This window comes from Anguilla anguilla, chromosome 5, assembly GCF_013347855.1.
Source record: "Anguilla anguilla isolate fAngAng1 chromosome 5, fAngAng1.pri, whole genome shotgun sequence".
NCBI lineage: Eukaryota > Metazoa > Chordata > Actinopteri > Anguilliformes > Anguillidae > Anguilla > Anguilla anguilla.
In genome coordinates, this window is record NC_049205.1 from 45,477,759 (window position 1) to 45,492,718 (window position 14,960).

At 40.1% G+C, this 14,960-nt stretch overlaps 2 protein-coding genes across 9 annotated transcripts in view; both read left to right on the top strand.

The window, feature by feature from the left end:
• LOC118227738 (E3 ubiquitin-protein ligase NEDD4-like) overlaps nucleotides 1–2,441 on the top strand; it is a 41,039-nt gene extending 38,598 nt beyond the window's left edge. For all 8 annotated transcript variants that reach the window (XM_035418567.1, XM_035418565.1, XM_035418564.1 and 5 more), the window contains 3 exons: nucleotides 122–218; nucleotides 452–524; nucleotides 614–2,441. In XM_035418567.1, coding sequence (XP_035274458.1) covers nucleotides 122–218; nucleotides 452–524; nucleotides 614–716 — 273 coding nt within the window. In that variant the 3' untranslated portion in view covers nucleotides 717–2,441. The remainder of the gene's footprint in view (nucleotides 1–121; nucleotides 219–451; nucleotides 525–613) is intronic.
• A 6,519-nt stretch (nucleotides 2,442–8,960) lies between these two features.
• The window catches only part of LOC118227030 (protogenin A-like), a 47,435-nt gene continuing 41,435 nt past the window's right edge, over nucleotides 8,961–14,960 (top strand). The window contains exons 1-2 of the mRNA XM_035417111.1: nucleotides 8,961–9,078; nucleotides 11,170–11,472. Of these exons, the coding sequence (XP_035273002.1) occupies nucleotides 9,012–9,078; nucleotides 11,170–11,472 (370 nt within the window). The 5' untranslated portion in view covers nucleotides 8,961–9,011. The remainder of the gene's footprint in view (nucleotides 9,079–11,169; nucleotides 11,473–14,960) is intronic.

Sequence of the window (14,960 nt, forward strand, 5' to 3'; positions counted from 1 at the left end):
TTTAGCCAGCCTTGTATCCGAGCAGTATCGGGCGGTTAGCGTGCAGCGGCAGAGGAGGGCAAAGTAGGGCAGCGGAGACGGTTCCTGACTCTAACAAAGTGCTCATCCTACCTGCTGCCAGACGGTGCTGCTGATGGACGCGGAGAAGCGCATCCGTCTGCTGCAGTTTGTGACGGGGACGTCCCGCGTGCCCATGAACGGGTTCGCAGAGCTGTACGGTAGGCCTTCCTCCCTTCTGCGGCGTGCTCTTCCTCTCTTTTCATGCTGAAACACCTCCGCGGTGTAGCCTAGAAAACGTCAAAAATTACAACCGACCATGAGTGAGTTGTGGTCTCTCTGTGTTGCAGGCTGGAATCTTTACCATTTAAATATTGAGTCAGTAGCTAATTCATTTTGTGCGTGTTTGCGTATGTGTATGTGTGCGTGTGTGTTTTTTGCCCACCAAAATCAGGTTCCAACGGTCCACAGCTGTTCACCATAGAGCAGTGGGGCACACCAGATAAGCTTCCCAGAGCCCACACGTGGTAAGTCCTCCTCCATCACGGCCTTGTTCAGTGACTGCAGGAGCGGTCATTCTCACTATCTAACTCCACTTCATTTTCACTTCCCAAAGCTTCAACCGCTTAGACCTGCCCCCGTACGAGTCGTTCGAGGAGCTGCGGGAGAAGCTTCACATCGCCATAGAGAACGCGCAGGGCTTCGACGGCGTGGATTAGGGGCGGGAGCGGGCGCGGGCAGCGCAGTGACCACGGTAACCGCAGGAGCCCGGGCAGGGCGACCGTTGAGTGGCGCCATGCCGTGGGACGACGGGGCTTTTTGCGGGAGCGGACCACCGTGCGGCCGGGGAATCCGGCCATTTTGAGAACCTCCCGCGAAGGGGAGGAGGCTTGCCAGTGCGTCCGGGTGTCTCTGTGCTCCTGCTTCTTTCTCCCACGGATCGTAGCAAAGCAGCAAGACGCTGCTATCGTATCTTTAGCGTTCACTTCACCGACCATCTCTGACGTTTACAGGAACACCGCGTACATGTGTACACCATGCGTGTACATGTACGAGCATGCTTAAATATGCCTGTATGTATACATATATGTTAATATATTTATAAATCTGTTTATAAACACAGATAACAGTAGTCTATTATAATCCTGGCAGATCTTAGAATGCATCCTCTGCTTTGATATGGGTGTATCAGCTGTACAGTATGAGTTTTTAAGTGGACTCAAAGGGGTTGGAGAAGGTCTATGCTGTGTGGAGGTCCAGCCAGAGGGCCTGTGCTCCATTTCAGTGCAGGCTTCTTCTTGGTGTTCCCAGAAAGCGGAGTGAACTGTCACAATCTTCCTCAGCGCTTCTGAAGATGCAGTGGGCTACTTGAAGGACAACCCAGTCAAAAACTCTTGAAAATGCACTTCTTTCCAGGCTTAGCTGTTCTTTTTGTTGTTGCATTGATCGAAAATCAATGGCGTCTAGCTTTTTACGATTCTTTGAATCCCTTCGTTTTCACAGACACCGAGGCCGAATCCACTTTCTTGTGAGCTATGCTTTGTAAATGGCATAGCGAATTCATTTTGAATAACCAAAAAAATACTGCTGAAGCTCCAAAAGAGCTCATCAAAGCTGCTTCTACTTCTGCCTCCTGAATATTTGGTGTCAATGTTCACTCACGTCTGCAAATACAATTATCCCTTGTATTTGTTTTGTTTTGTTTCTTTTGTTTGTTTTTTTAAAAAACCTGATTGTGATATATGTCTGAATGAAGTTCAGGTTTTTAATGATTGCATGACTACCACTGTCACAGATGTTTACAGATGACAAAAGAAAGTCTCAACTTTTTCTTTAATTCTTAAGAATCTTTACTTTTTATACAGTCTTTTTTTGCCTTTAAAAAAGTAAGCACTTTTGTTTTATGAATTTGGAAAGTCTTATGACATTTCTTTGTCATCCTTTTAGCTCAAAGATTGCTTTGGTTAAGTATTGTTTTATTGAAAAGAATCACCTGCTTTTAAAGTGTATATTTGACTTAAGTAAATGTTTACAATTAAGCATTGCTAAATATGAATACTCACTTTTTTTGCCAGACTGTTAAATTATAATGCCTTTGTACTATATATATTGCTCTAAATATATAAAAATATGATTATCAGATTTATCATTCATTGAAAAAAAAAAATCTTACCCGAAGGGAGATGGATGAATAATGTCCACAAAAATTAAAAATCAGAGGTCATTGAAAGAAAATTGATTAAAAATGTATATATCACAAACGCAGTTAATTCACGTCATTCTGACAAATGGATGTACGAAGTGCTTTTTATATTAACGGAGTAAATTATGGAATTATATTTCCTTACCTTCGTAAAACAGTTTTTGACCTTTTAAAATGAACTGCATGCCGAAGTAAATGGTGGCATACTTTGCGAAATGAATAAATTAAAACGTGACTTCCACCTGCCTGAATTTCATTTATCACAGACTTACAGTACATATTCAAAACCCACAACCTCCTGAATTTCTTAGAGCTGTTTTTGTAGATGTCCCTTGAATTTTGCTAGCTAAAGATGCATTTATTATAGTTGCGTAAGTATGGCGGTGCTGCATGTTGTCCTCTGCTTGTGGAAATCATGATAAGATGATCCTGTGTAATGATCAAAATCCTTTCCATACAGAAATAGAACCAGTGGATGTGGACTCTAAGCAAAGGAACACCTGGGTAGCATTTATGTAGTGCTTTTCGTCTCCTTGTCTATACACATATTCTTTAAAATTATTTAATTTTTATTAATTTATTTCATTTAAATATAGATGTAAGAAAAAAATGAAAGTGGCCTTCTGCAGGTTGCATATTTAACAACCAATCAGTCTTCTAGATTTTTAATGAAAAAAATGCATTTAATTTCACCACAGTATGCATGCATTTCTGTTAGCAGTTTTTAATACTGTCAAGAGTTTTCATACTCGGAAGTATGCATCCATATTACCATCCATCCATTGTCTTAAACCACTTACGGTAATTCCTGGTCAGGGTTGTTGTGGGGGGTGGAGCCTAAACAAGAAAACACCCTGGACAGGTTGCCAGTCCAACGTAGGGCCTGAGGTATCCACCACTTTCGATGTTTTTGCCCACGTTTTTCTTAATTTCGCTCTGTACTCCACAGTTTTACATTTGTAATCAAACAATTCACATTTTTCTCTTTTGTTAGAGGGTATACATCATACATTTTGGTTTCACCTTGTAGAAATGACAGCACTTTTTATACATCGTCACCCCATTTCAGGCCAGCACAATGTTTGGGAGAAATGCCTTCACAGCTGTTTCTGATTAGTCAGGTGTGTTTAATTACTTTTTCAGTGCAGGTATAAAAGAGCTTCCAGTGTCTAGTCTTGATTCTAGCGTTTTGTTTGCCTTTGAGGAAGCAAATGGTATCTTATGCTGATTCCATTTGCTTCTTCATAATACTAGTCTCTATCTCAGTTAGACCTACTGTCTAACTTTGTAGCAAGATTTTGTATTAATATTAGATCCTGACGACTTGGCATTGGTACTGTTTTTGCCTGAACCTGTATAAGAGAGCATCTGCAAAAGGTAACATTTAAAATAATGACATCCATAATATCCATAGTTTGAATTATTGCATTTTTCTGACAAGATACCAAAGTTATTGATGATGAAAGATTCAAATTTTGTCTCACGAGCAGTCATTTCATTACTGAGGTCTATGATTCAGTGCCATAGATAGCAAGGATAATAAAATATTTGCCATGTATCCGCTGTAATCTGTCCTGCGTTCAACTCTGGTATCATCTTGCCTTGATTCATGGTGTTTCTACCATTGATTTTATGACTGTTGGTTATACATTTAAAGCTTTCTGTAGGCTAAATACTTGGCTAAAGTTCTTGCCTTGTACGGTGCAATGCTGAGGCAGAATAGGTAATCAAAATATGAAATTCACACCATTTCGATTGTACCTCAGGGTGTTTAAGAACTTGTTGTAATACCAGTGTGATCCAGACGGTGGCATCGTGCTTACAGTTCGTTTCATGTTAATTCGAGGAAAACTGGGCTCAAAAATGTTTGCGTTAAAGTACGTAGGCTACGGTTTCGATACTATCATTTATTTATCCCGTTTTGTCTCCTCAATCTTCGAAATTAGTATTTCTGTTCAAAAATAATGTGTTTGCGTCCGAGTGAAAGATATCAGATGAACTGATGGCTCATGGTGACAAAAAAAGTATCTCACTACCTCTATGAAATATAGGCTATTTTTTAAATACGGTATGCATTCAGTAGAACGATTTGTATTATACATGGTTAACGTTGTGTCTTGTGGGATATTAACAAGTAGATAGGGCCTCTGTTGTATTTTTGATATTCCGGTTTTAATATCAAATTGTACATTTTTAAAAAGCAGATCGGCTTTGGCAAAAATTGTATCTTGGTAATTCTGACGTCAACGAATCAGGAGGTAACGTTTTATGTACATATGTGGAATTTAGCAGTATAACTCAAAGATATACTGTGAGTAATACAAATTATATATTGCACCATATGCAATGCTACTCTGTCTGGAATTAATATTTAACACTATCTCTTTGCAAAATTCAAATGCCCAGCATCTAGCATCTTAACAGAAATAACAACTAATAAACATTGAAATGTTTCAGGAAATTTCTGAAAAGCATAACAGTGAATGGAAAATAAACGGATTAACATAATTTATCCTTATAGATCTTTTAAAACCTTGTGAAAAAAAGAAACCATTTTATTAGCTGTAAAAAGTGTCAACTTGGTATACCTACCGAGTGAAATGATCCACTTAACATTACATTTCAAACCTCACTATTGGGGAAACAAAAATTAGAAAAAGCACCGCAGACTACCTTGCTCAGAGCTGTTTTGCATTAAAAGCTATCAATAGCGTCAGCCAGGCACCGGCTTTCTCTTCTCTGTTTCTGTCTGCCGTCCCCCAACCCCCACCAAATGTGAGCTGTGCAGGGCAGGGGAGGGGACCACCCTTCCAGGGGTCAGGTGATAGGTCACACACAATTCCATTCTGGCCTTTGGACGTTGAGAGGGTCAATGGGGATGGGCTTCTCTCAGAGCAGGATGACACCCTCCTTGTCCAATGGTAGGAGGGCCTGGGGGTTGCCGGATCTCCTTTCGCTGGATCGTCCGAACATTCATACATGATAATGACTTTTACTCTATTGATCCAGCCTCAGAGTTTGACCTCTGGCCATGTGGCGACCACCCTCACCCCACCCTCCAAACGATGCCATATTGGCAGTTTGAAAAACCAAATCTAGGAACGAATATATAGGAGGAGCCTCCGTCTGAAGGGTCAGCACAAACAGGGCCTTGTTGTTTACACAGAGATATTATGTAACATCAAAAACAGTTTGTGTCCCTAAAAAGGTCACAGTGGCTCAGACTTTTACAATCATGAGATTGGCTGAACCACCCAATTCATACCGGGCTCTTTCCATATATCCTTCATTTAAAAATGAGCTCACCCATTTAAAAAAATGATGAAAAAGATGAAAGTCCTTCTGACAAAAATTTTACATGATTTTTAATCCACAAGCCTATTATCTTATCTTTAAAATGGATTTCACATTTTTCTAATGTTTTAGCATAGAGCTAATAATGGGTGTTGTTTGTTCAGAATTCAGTGGCACTAGATGTGTCTGTATCAATTTGCTTTAAATCCAATGAATATACCCAACAAAACTACATTTAAGTTTAGTGACACTAAAACTACACTAGTTTGTGGAAAATATGATATTTATGCCAGTTCACATTCCTTAGGCATAGAATAAAAGTTTAATGAATTAATAAATGAATAGAATGTTGTCAAAATATGAAATCTGACTTAATTTGGTCACATTGTCACACATGTATCAATTGACTGTTTTAAGAGTCACCATGATATTTCTGTCAAAGGACATAACTGCATGTGGCTTTGTGCACAGTGTTCTCTTGCCATTTTGCATCACAGATCTTGCAGCTGGGGCCATTGTCCTGCTGGTGAATGAGGGTCTGGAAAGAGGGTGGGGGGTTGTTTCCTAAAACGAAATGAACAGCGGATCAATATCGGCATTTACTGGGCAGCTGTCCAGTTTCTATCAATATTTCCTCATAATTACCAAGGCCATTTTAAGATGAGGATAGGCCATCGGTCCTACATTAGCATAGTCTTATCGCTGCTTAACTCAGCAGCCACTGCTGTTTGTCCATTAACTCCTAAGTGATTTTTAGTCACTATCACCTCAACAAAATTCCACTAAACTTTGCTGTTACCATAACTTTTTATTTGTCGCTGAAAGCATGTCATACAATCAATCAAAAATGCTTGTTGATATACCATTTACTGCAATGGAGCTGTTGAAAGTTGAATGGTAAAAAGTAAAACAGATTTCCTGATTTATTTGGTGTGGAACAATTTTTCAATGACCCATTCACAATAGCCTGTAGCAGAATGACACATTACACAGATATTTCCCCAATTTCTCTCAAATAGAAAATGTAGAGGGGATAGCTACATTCTAGGATCAAATGTTCAAACATTCTGGAAAGTTCTCCCTATCACACTGTAATACAGTGTTTTTCCCACATGGGAGTGATAATAACCCCCATCTCCCTGATCAGAGAGCTGAGGTGTAAGTGCTACCCCCACACTGCCAGCGTAGGCCTTAATTTCTGTAAGTAATCCACAGAAGGATTAGCTGGACCACAAGTATCCTATCACAATCCTCCAAAATGGCATATGTAATCTTCAGAGGTCTGTATTTGTCTGAGATAATTAGAGTTATAAGTCTCAGCCTTCTGTTTTGATTTGAGATACCTTACATGCAACAATGCTTTTGGATTATATTCACAACCCTGGGAAAACTACAAAGAATCGGGGAAAATGGAAGAGGTGGATTATCATTTTTAAAGCAGACTGGAAATGAGTTAAGAAATTATTTAATATAATGACCTGCCCTCTTCTGATTATCACCAAGGGTATCAGCACCGCATTAAGAACAGAAGGGGGCAGGAACTTGGTGAAATGGAAATTCACTGACTTGCTTTACAATAATGCTCCCTTGTCCTGCTTTTCTCACCAAATGCCTACACACAGCACACAGTACCAATCAGAGCCCCACAGATACAATCTAACAAGAGTACAGTCTCTTCCTAATAACCTGAGGCTGTTTTTTCAACATTGCTATTGATCCAAATGCTGTGTGGAGTTTGTTTAAAAATCAAAGAGTCGATACGATTAGCCCAGTTGTCCACGATTCTATGTGCTTTGAATCAAACTGTGGCACACTTTGGAAAAGATGCACAAAACAGAAATATTAAACACTCGTAATACATATGCATACGTACACAAACGGTACAAGTAATCTTTACATTAAAACTGTAACATCGGATCTCCCTGGTGGCATGCCCAGCTAAAGCACAAGTCCTTGATTCAGTGATCCTAGTGCGGCCTGTAACCAGGACTCCTGTAGAATGATGCCCAGTCAGGGAGAGCATCAATTTGCAGGGCTCCCCTCACCTCATCATGAAAGATGGACTCCTGTAATTGCTTGGGCACCTGAAGTCTGTCTGAGGCAGTTGCACATGAACTTTGTTTCCCAACCTGATTGCTGTGCAGCTCAGCTGGTACAGAGGTGGCTGGAAGCCTACATTCTTCAGAGCTCACATGCTCATCTGGGCCCTCTTGAACTGATATATGGCCTTGCAAAGATGGGGAGCCATAAAATATTATTGGGGAATACAAATGGATGAAACAAGAAAAAGTAACTAAAAGGATGAAGAATAATACAGTATATATCTTCTAGATAGATTGTTCTAAAGCTTATTTTTCCCCATTGTGCATTTTCTTTTGACACAATCATGTTTGCATCTCACGGGTGTTCATTTTTCTTGTCCACACAGGAATAAAAAAATGGTACATGGAGAATTCATTGAGAGGTGTCAATAGCTCCCATATGATTTGTCAGTTTTACAGTATCTGCAGCAAGTCTGAAGGCTGACTTTTCATCAGTATGTTTTTATTTTAGGTACATCATGAATATAATGGTTCCTATGCTGTAGTAATCAGATACCCCAGTTCAATATAACATGTTTACATCAACAGTGCAAAAAAAGTATGTATGTTTCAAAAGCTGGTGGATCACAAGAGTTCAAGTAAACAGCAATTTAGAACTATAGTGGGTACCTAAGTTTCCATGATCGCTGTGGGTTTGAATCAGCTGATGAAGGTGGAATGTCTCATGCAGGAAAGTATGACAGAGGGTAACATGGTGTATATTGTACTTCCCATATGGATGGGTGCATATAAATTAATTTGCATGGCATCACAGTCCTGTTATAGTAATTCTATTGCTTCAGAATGTATTAAGCTTACGTTGAAACCATTTTATAGGCAATGCTTTTAAATCAGGTTACAGCAGAATGATTTTTCTTCATTTTTAGCATTATATTGCCATTATACTCTGCTATTGCACAAGCCTACCATAAGGTGACAAATTTAAACGTTGGTTAGATTTAAGAGAATTGAAAACTGTTTGTGTTTTGCATGAAACTGTTATTTTTATGGAGTTGCTCAATAAAAGTTTTCTATTTCATTGAGTAGGAAACAAATGTTAGTATAATTGTCATAGACAAGAATTCACATATTTTGTTTAAACTCTTGTCAAAACTTTGGATCATAAAAACAACTTTGCAACAATTTGTAATTTGATATGTATCACCAGTATTAGCTACAGCCAAATACATTTTAACATGTATGTTCATCTTGAGGTTAATTTAAGCAAACTGGCGGAGGAACTCCTTCTTAGGTTTTCTTTCCCGAAATTACTCGACCGGAGAAAACATCGATGGGGGAAGGGAATGTCCCTATACGCTGAGTGAAAAGTAGTCCCTGATGCGATCTGAGGCGCTCTCAGTTGAAACCTGGATTAGCAAATTGTACAGCGAGGGGCACTGACCACAGGGGTGAGCATGCAAGAACAAATTAAGTAAATGGCGTCTTTCAGTAGGAAAATATATCAGCGTTTGCTGTTTTTCACAGTGTTTCTTCCGATTTCGGGTAAGTACATTGGTTTTTAAGTTACTTTGTTTCGGTTATCATGTTTTAAAGTGTGTATCAGTGGGGCTGAACTGACCACTCTGTATGTCCAAGCCCCCTGGCCCAATATGGGTTGCTTCTTAGAAAGCATGGACATGATCTCAGTTAATGTGTTGTTTGCAAGTATAGCAGGGAATGCAGTTAAACTAAACAAACAACTTTTCAAAGTCAATACGTTATGTATAGGTTAAAATGTGCGAATGGACACGTTTTGTTGGCCTGTGTCATACAGGGCAACATAATGGCTGCGTTGACCAGTAAGCTACTCGGGACAACTGCCCGAGAAACCTCGTGCTGTTTTGAACAATTTAACAGAGAAACTGTATTACGTTTTGTTTGGAGTTCGACAGACAGGCTCCAATTATATGCTAGCATTTCTTGTAAACACTACACCGCTGGCAACATTACACGTGGATTGGTAAATGTCGCATTTCCACAAGTGCCCATAGTATCTGAACTACAGATAACCGCGGAAACCTGTGTTCACATGTGTCCTTTTAGGATTAATCAGCGGATGTAATCAAAGTGAAAATAGATGTTCTCTGATTTCGTTGGAAACTACGTAGGGTTTACTTTTATTTATTAAAAGGATGTATTTGGGGTGGCTAAGGTGTAAAGCAATACATGGATCTGTATTACTAATGAAAATGATTTTCACCAGCATGTAAACACGGGGGCGAGGGTCTTACCAATAATTTAAAAGCTCTTAAATTTTAATTAGTAAAGCACCAGCAAAAGCATCATTCTTTTTTGAGATTTTGTTGCCTAGAAACTAAATTGACACGTCCATTTAAAGTCAAATCAGACGAGTTTATCTATGATGAATATTCATACATTTATGAACGCAATGGTAAACAATTTGTAAACACATGTATGAATTTATTATATGAACTTTGGGTTCTTGTTTCATAAGTTGTTTGCAACTAGTCTACGCGCTTATAAACTCAAAAGAAAATTTTATCTGAATGGTAGGCTACTCTTATAGATGTGAGGAAGAAGCAAAGATGGTTTCGCATTATCTAATTAAATGAACTATTTCCTTTATTTGTTGTGCGTATTTTTATTGGAAAAAAATCGTCTATTGAATATGGAATTTCTGTAGACCTAGTAGACTGTAAACACGGGATATGGTCACGGACACACAGTAGTCACAACGACACATGTAAATTACTCCGAGGATGTTAATTAGTGATTTGCATATCAAAGACAAAACGTTAATGCTTACGTAGCCTACTGAACGTGTGTCATCTAATCTTGTTCTCATATTTATCCGTTTGACGTTATACCGATTGACCGAAGCCTGAACAGTCTCTAAAAGTTCATGTTTCTGCGGGTTTTGAGTTTAAATAACTAGCCTATTTGCACTGAAGTTGTCGCAAGACAAATTAAATGATTAAACAGACATGTAACTGTGGATCTACAATTAGACCTTACTGCACACGTGTGAACTGTGTAAACTTACCCAGTACTGTCAAAACGCAATTATTATGATCCTAGACCATTATAGACGGACTGCAGTAGTACAATTTCCAAATTGACAATCCCAAACAGAACTTTTTCCGTTAATAATATATGTTTATAAACGGTAAAATTCGGATTTTAAAGAATTTTGGAAGCGGTAAAGGCCTGTAAGAAGCACTATCAAATGTGTCTTTATATTGCAACACTTCTGAAACTATCCATACTTCCAAGGTTGGGTGTTTTCTTTTAGTGTGTGGCAACTGTACACTGTAGTGTGAAACAGCCGGTTTCATATCATGAATGAATGGGGGCCATGGCATCAGATACTTCACAGCCAGTGACTTTATGAGCCATGAGTAATTGGATTAAATTAGTGCAGAAAGGAATCTGGAGACCCAAGTATGATTACAGTATTGCAATATAAGACCCGCTTTGGCAGAAGTCCAGCTGCAAGGTTTTACCCTTGATCTTATATTCAAAATGCCATGAAACTTACCAGCACAAGGAAGCCCAGGGAATTGTGGTGATGCAAGTGCACTATCCTCTTCCCTGCTGTGTTTGTGACTCACTGCTGTGTTCTTCTCTTTGCAGGTGTGTTTTGTTTTAGCGAGTTGTTTTTCATCAAGGAGCCCCGTGATGTGACTGTAATGCGGAAGGACCCTGTTATTTTGGACTGTCAAGCACACGGGGAAGCACCCATCGCTGTCAGATGGCTAAAAAACGGAGTAAAAATCTCAGAGAATGAACGGGTCTACCTTCTCTCCAATGGCTCCCTATATATCTCGGAGGTGGAGAACAGGAAAGGAGACAAATCGGACGAAGGCTGCTACCAATGTCTTGCTCAGAACAAATATGGGGCCATTTTGAGCCAGAAAGCTTGTCTAACGGTTGCAAGTAAGTACTACCCAATAGGGCTGTTTTCTGTATCAGCAGAAATGTGGGCAGTACGGATGCCTGTAACTGTTGCTGGCAATTACCATCACATAAATGTTGCTGTGGGCAGGGTTACCATGTGCTCCACAACCCTGTTGAGTACTCACTCTGAAGGACTCCCACAGTATTTAATGATGCATAAAACACAACAAACACTGTATTATGATGTTGGCCCTCAGTGGTCAGGTGCTTTGAGAATTTCCTTTGTGAATCAGAGCGGATGGAACTTCTATGTCTGCATATCTGAAAAAAATAATTGCTTGATTTCAGTTAGTTTTGACAAGTTGAGTAATGTCACAATTGCACAATTAACAGAGTGGTTCCCAGTTTCAAATGAAAAGAGATGGATGAAGACTTGGCACTCTGACAGGCAGAAAACCGGTATTCTGTGCTCTTAAGGAAGGGAAAAGGAACCAGCAGGGTGCTATCGTCCTCTTCTTAGTTTGCAGCGTCTAATCTCAGGCCGAAATGGATTATCCTCTTTCTTCAGAATTGTAATGCCCAATGTTGCATTTTGGGAATCCTAATTCTCTAATCCATCTAATAGCTGAAGAGCCGACAGCATTGGAGGCAGCGGGGAGGGGAGGGCGGGGGATAAGGCCCCCAGAGTTAGTAGCCCGAAACGCTGAAGTTACCCTGTGGTGGAAAATGTGCCCATTCATGTGTAAATGAGGGAGCTGCAGGTTTAAAAGGTTAGGAGCTGTCCAGGATGCGGTTTACCCCAGTGCTAAAGAGTAGATGACCCCTCTCCCATTCACTGGCCAAGGCTTTCATGTCATTGCTTCACAAAGTACACGATCGCCCGGAATTGTTCTTTTGGAATGCATTTTTTTGTGGTGTATATATGAGCAGGGCTGTGCTTTTAAAGGGCCAGTGCAGTTTTTTTCAGGGCTGGTCTGTAGGGACTCTCTTTCTCCATGTCATCACCTCCAGAGCAGTGCTGCCTGTTGTGCTGTTTTTCACAAAAGAGTTTCTGTACAATTCTATTTCTCTTTTCTTTTGAGGGGGACTCTGTTCTCTTAAGCAGCACCCAGTTCAGAAACCAGGTATCCTCCATGTCCAGTGTGTTAGTCATTTGTTTTGATGACATCAGAAGCATGGAACTGTGGGCCCATTTGGGTTGAACTGGATTGGGAATGTAATTTTTAGTCTCAGGAAATTACAGAAACATAATTGGAATAGAGTGTGTTTTCCTAATGCAGTAAATCAAAGATAAACGATTATTTCACCACAAGTCCTTGGTCAGAAGTGTTCTCAATTAACCTGGGCCACTTTGGCTTCCTTGTACTTGTTGCCATATAATATGTCTGCTTAGACATATAACAAAATCTTTAGAAAATGTCAGTGACTGCTTACTTTGTGTAAAATAAATCCTGCTACTATGAATTTTATGTATTAAAATGATATCTAATTAAAGGGAAAAGCCAAGGCTAGCTAATTACTAATCCTTGTAGTATTGAAAGCTAGGCCTTTATTCCCTTCCCTTGAAAGATGGAAATTTGATTCTAGGCCAAGGGAATCCCTGCTGCCCCACACCACTGAACAAACTTTAGTAAGCCTAGAGCAGGTCTGAAGAGCAACAACAACAAAAACCCAGGCCAACACAAGTGCCTGACCTCCAACATCACGGGTTTTCACCGGTGCTTTGCAGGGACAGGGGTTATCTCTTCTCCATGGAGATTGAAGAATGGCCCTGTATTTTTAGGTGCCTGCCACACTTGAAACAAGTAAAAAGAAAAAAAACTTGCAGTCCTTTTAAGTCATCATTGACACAAGATCCCTCCAGTAAAATTAACTATGCCCATTATAACAGTTTTGTGAGAGACAGGCCTTTGTGAAGTAATTGTTGCCAACCTTGTGGTGGTTTTAAGTAATGTTTGTGGGGAACTCTTCTGTTCCTGAAACTGTCTTATCTGGTCCGATCTGGACTATGCACCAGCAAGGAGATGTTGAGAGACAAGAATTTGTGTGCCCTTCATCGAGTTCTCCAAACTGAGTTTGTCTTAAAGTGGTCTAAAGTAAATAAGTGAGCTTTGTTAATTCTTCATTTCTTTCTGAAATAATACCGAAGGCATGGCCTTTCTTTGCTTAAAATTCGTCTTTTCTTGCCGTCTGAAATTGCTTTATGAGCAATTGAGTCTAATATGACAACAATGCTCTCTGTAGTGGATGCCACATAACCGTGTGAATGTGCTGGCTGTAAAATCCAGAGTTAATGAGCCTTGGGCTGCATTGCAGGAAGTGAGGAATGGGAGGAAGGCAGCAAATGTCTTTAAGTGACAGGGACGCAAAAATATACAGTGCGATTATAGCTTCTGTGTTTCAGTACGGCGTGTACATTACATTATTTTTATAGGATGCTGTGTGTGTGTGGTTTTATTAATTGAAGGGGTGTGCTGTTTTATGTTATGAACTTAAGAGGTGATAAAAGTGGCTAGTGGAGTTTACAGGCTTGTTTTAAAGGGACACTTAGCCCTGATGGACGGTCTATCTGGAAGCTCATAAAATTGGCAGGTACCTGAGAAATGCACCATGGTAGAAAACAAAGGTGGCTGGGTGGGGTTGTCAAGAAGGCACTCGCCCCTACCCCCCTCCACCTGCCTAGGCGCAGGCACACTTTTCATTTTTCCAGAAAGGGGACCGATGTGGACAGCGGTTTCCTCTCGTGTCAGTCCTGTGAAGCGTTTGTGAATTGCTGGACTTCATTGCGTGGCCAGGCAGTTAAGCAGAGGCCAGCGGTCTCCGTGCAGTTGTTTTCTGGTCTGCTACTCTGAGGAATTAATGAAAAGCTTTTCACGCTGGCCCCTTTTGTCCCCCTTGGCCCTAACTGTCCTTGCAAAGAAAAGGATTTCTTTCTGGGGCACTTGTTTGGCCAGGGATCAGTGGACAGGACAGCTGGGCCTATTCATGCACTGGAAGGGCAATTATGGTCACGACAAAAGTCCCCTCCGCGTTTTCCACTTTAGTTTACTTTTATTTTATTTTAAACGGTAAAGTCGAGCACCAAATTCAAAAAGTGTCAGAAAACTCCAATTGCATTTATTTTCTGAACTTTTTTTGTGCTTGATTTTGTGTTTTTTATGTGCAAGAAATGACCTTTGTTTTGATTACAAAGTGGCTTACCTTGTTAGTACACAATACATTAGTTGTGTTGCTTTATGATTTCAGATGAAATCTATAGCCATTAATTGCCATTTACTGGCATCTTTTTTTATTGAAAAAACACCTACTTGCGAGTTGTGTGAAAAGATTTTAAGGGGAGTGTGACTTTGTCTCACGTTCCTTTTCATGTCCTGGATCTTTCACCAGGAAGATTGATGGTCCAGCATGTGGAGACCTTTTGTGCTCTCTCCCTTGAATCTTCTTCACCTCTGGCTGTGAGAGATATCGCTCAATACCATCCATCTGTTGCTATTTATTTAGCATCTAGCTCTGAGAGAGGTTTGGTT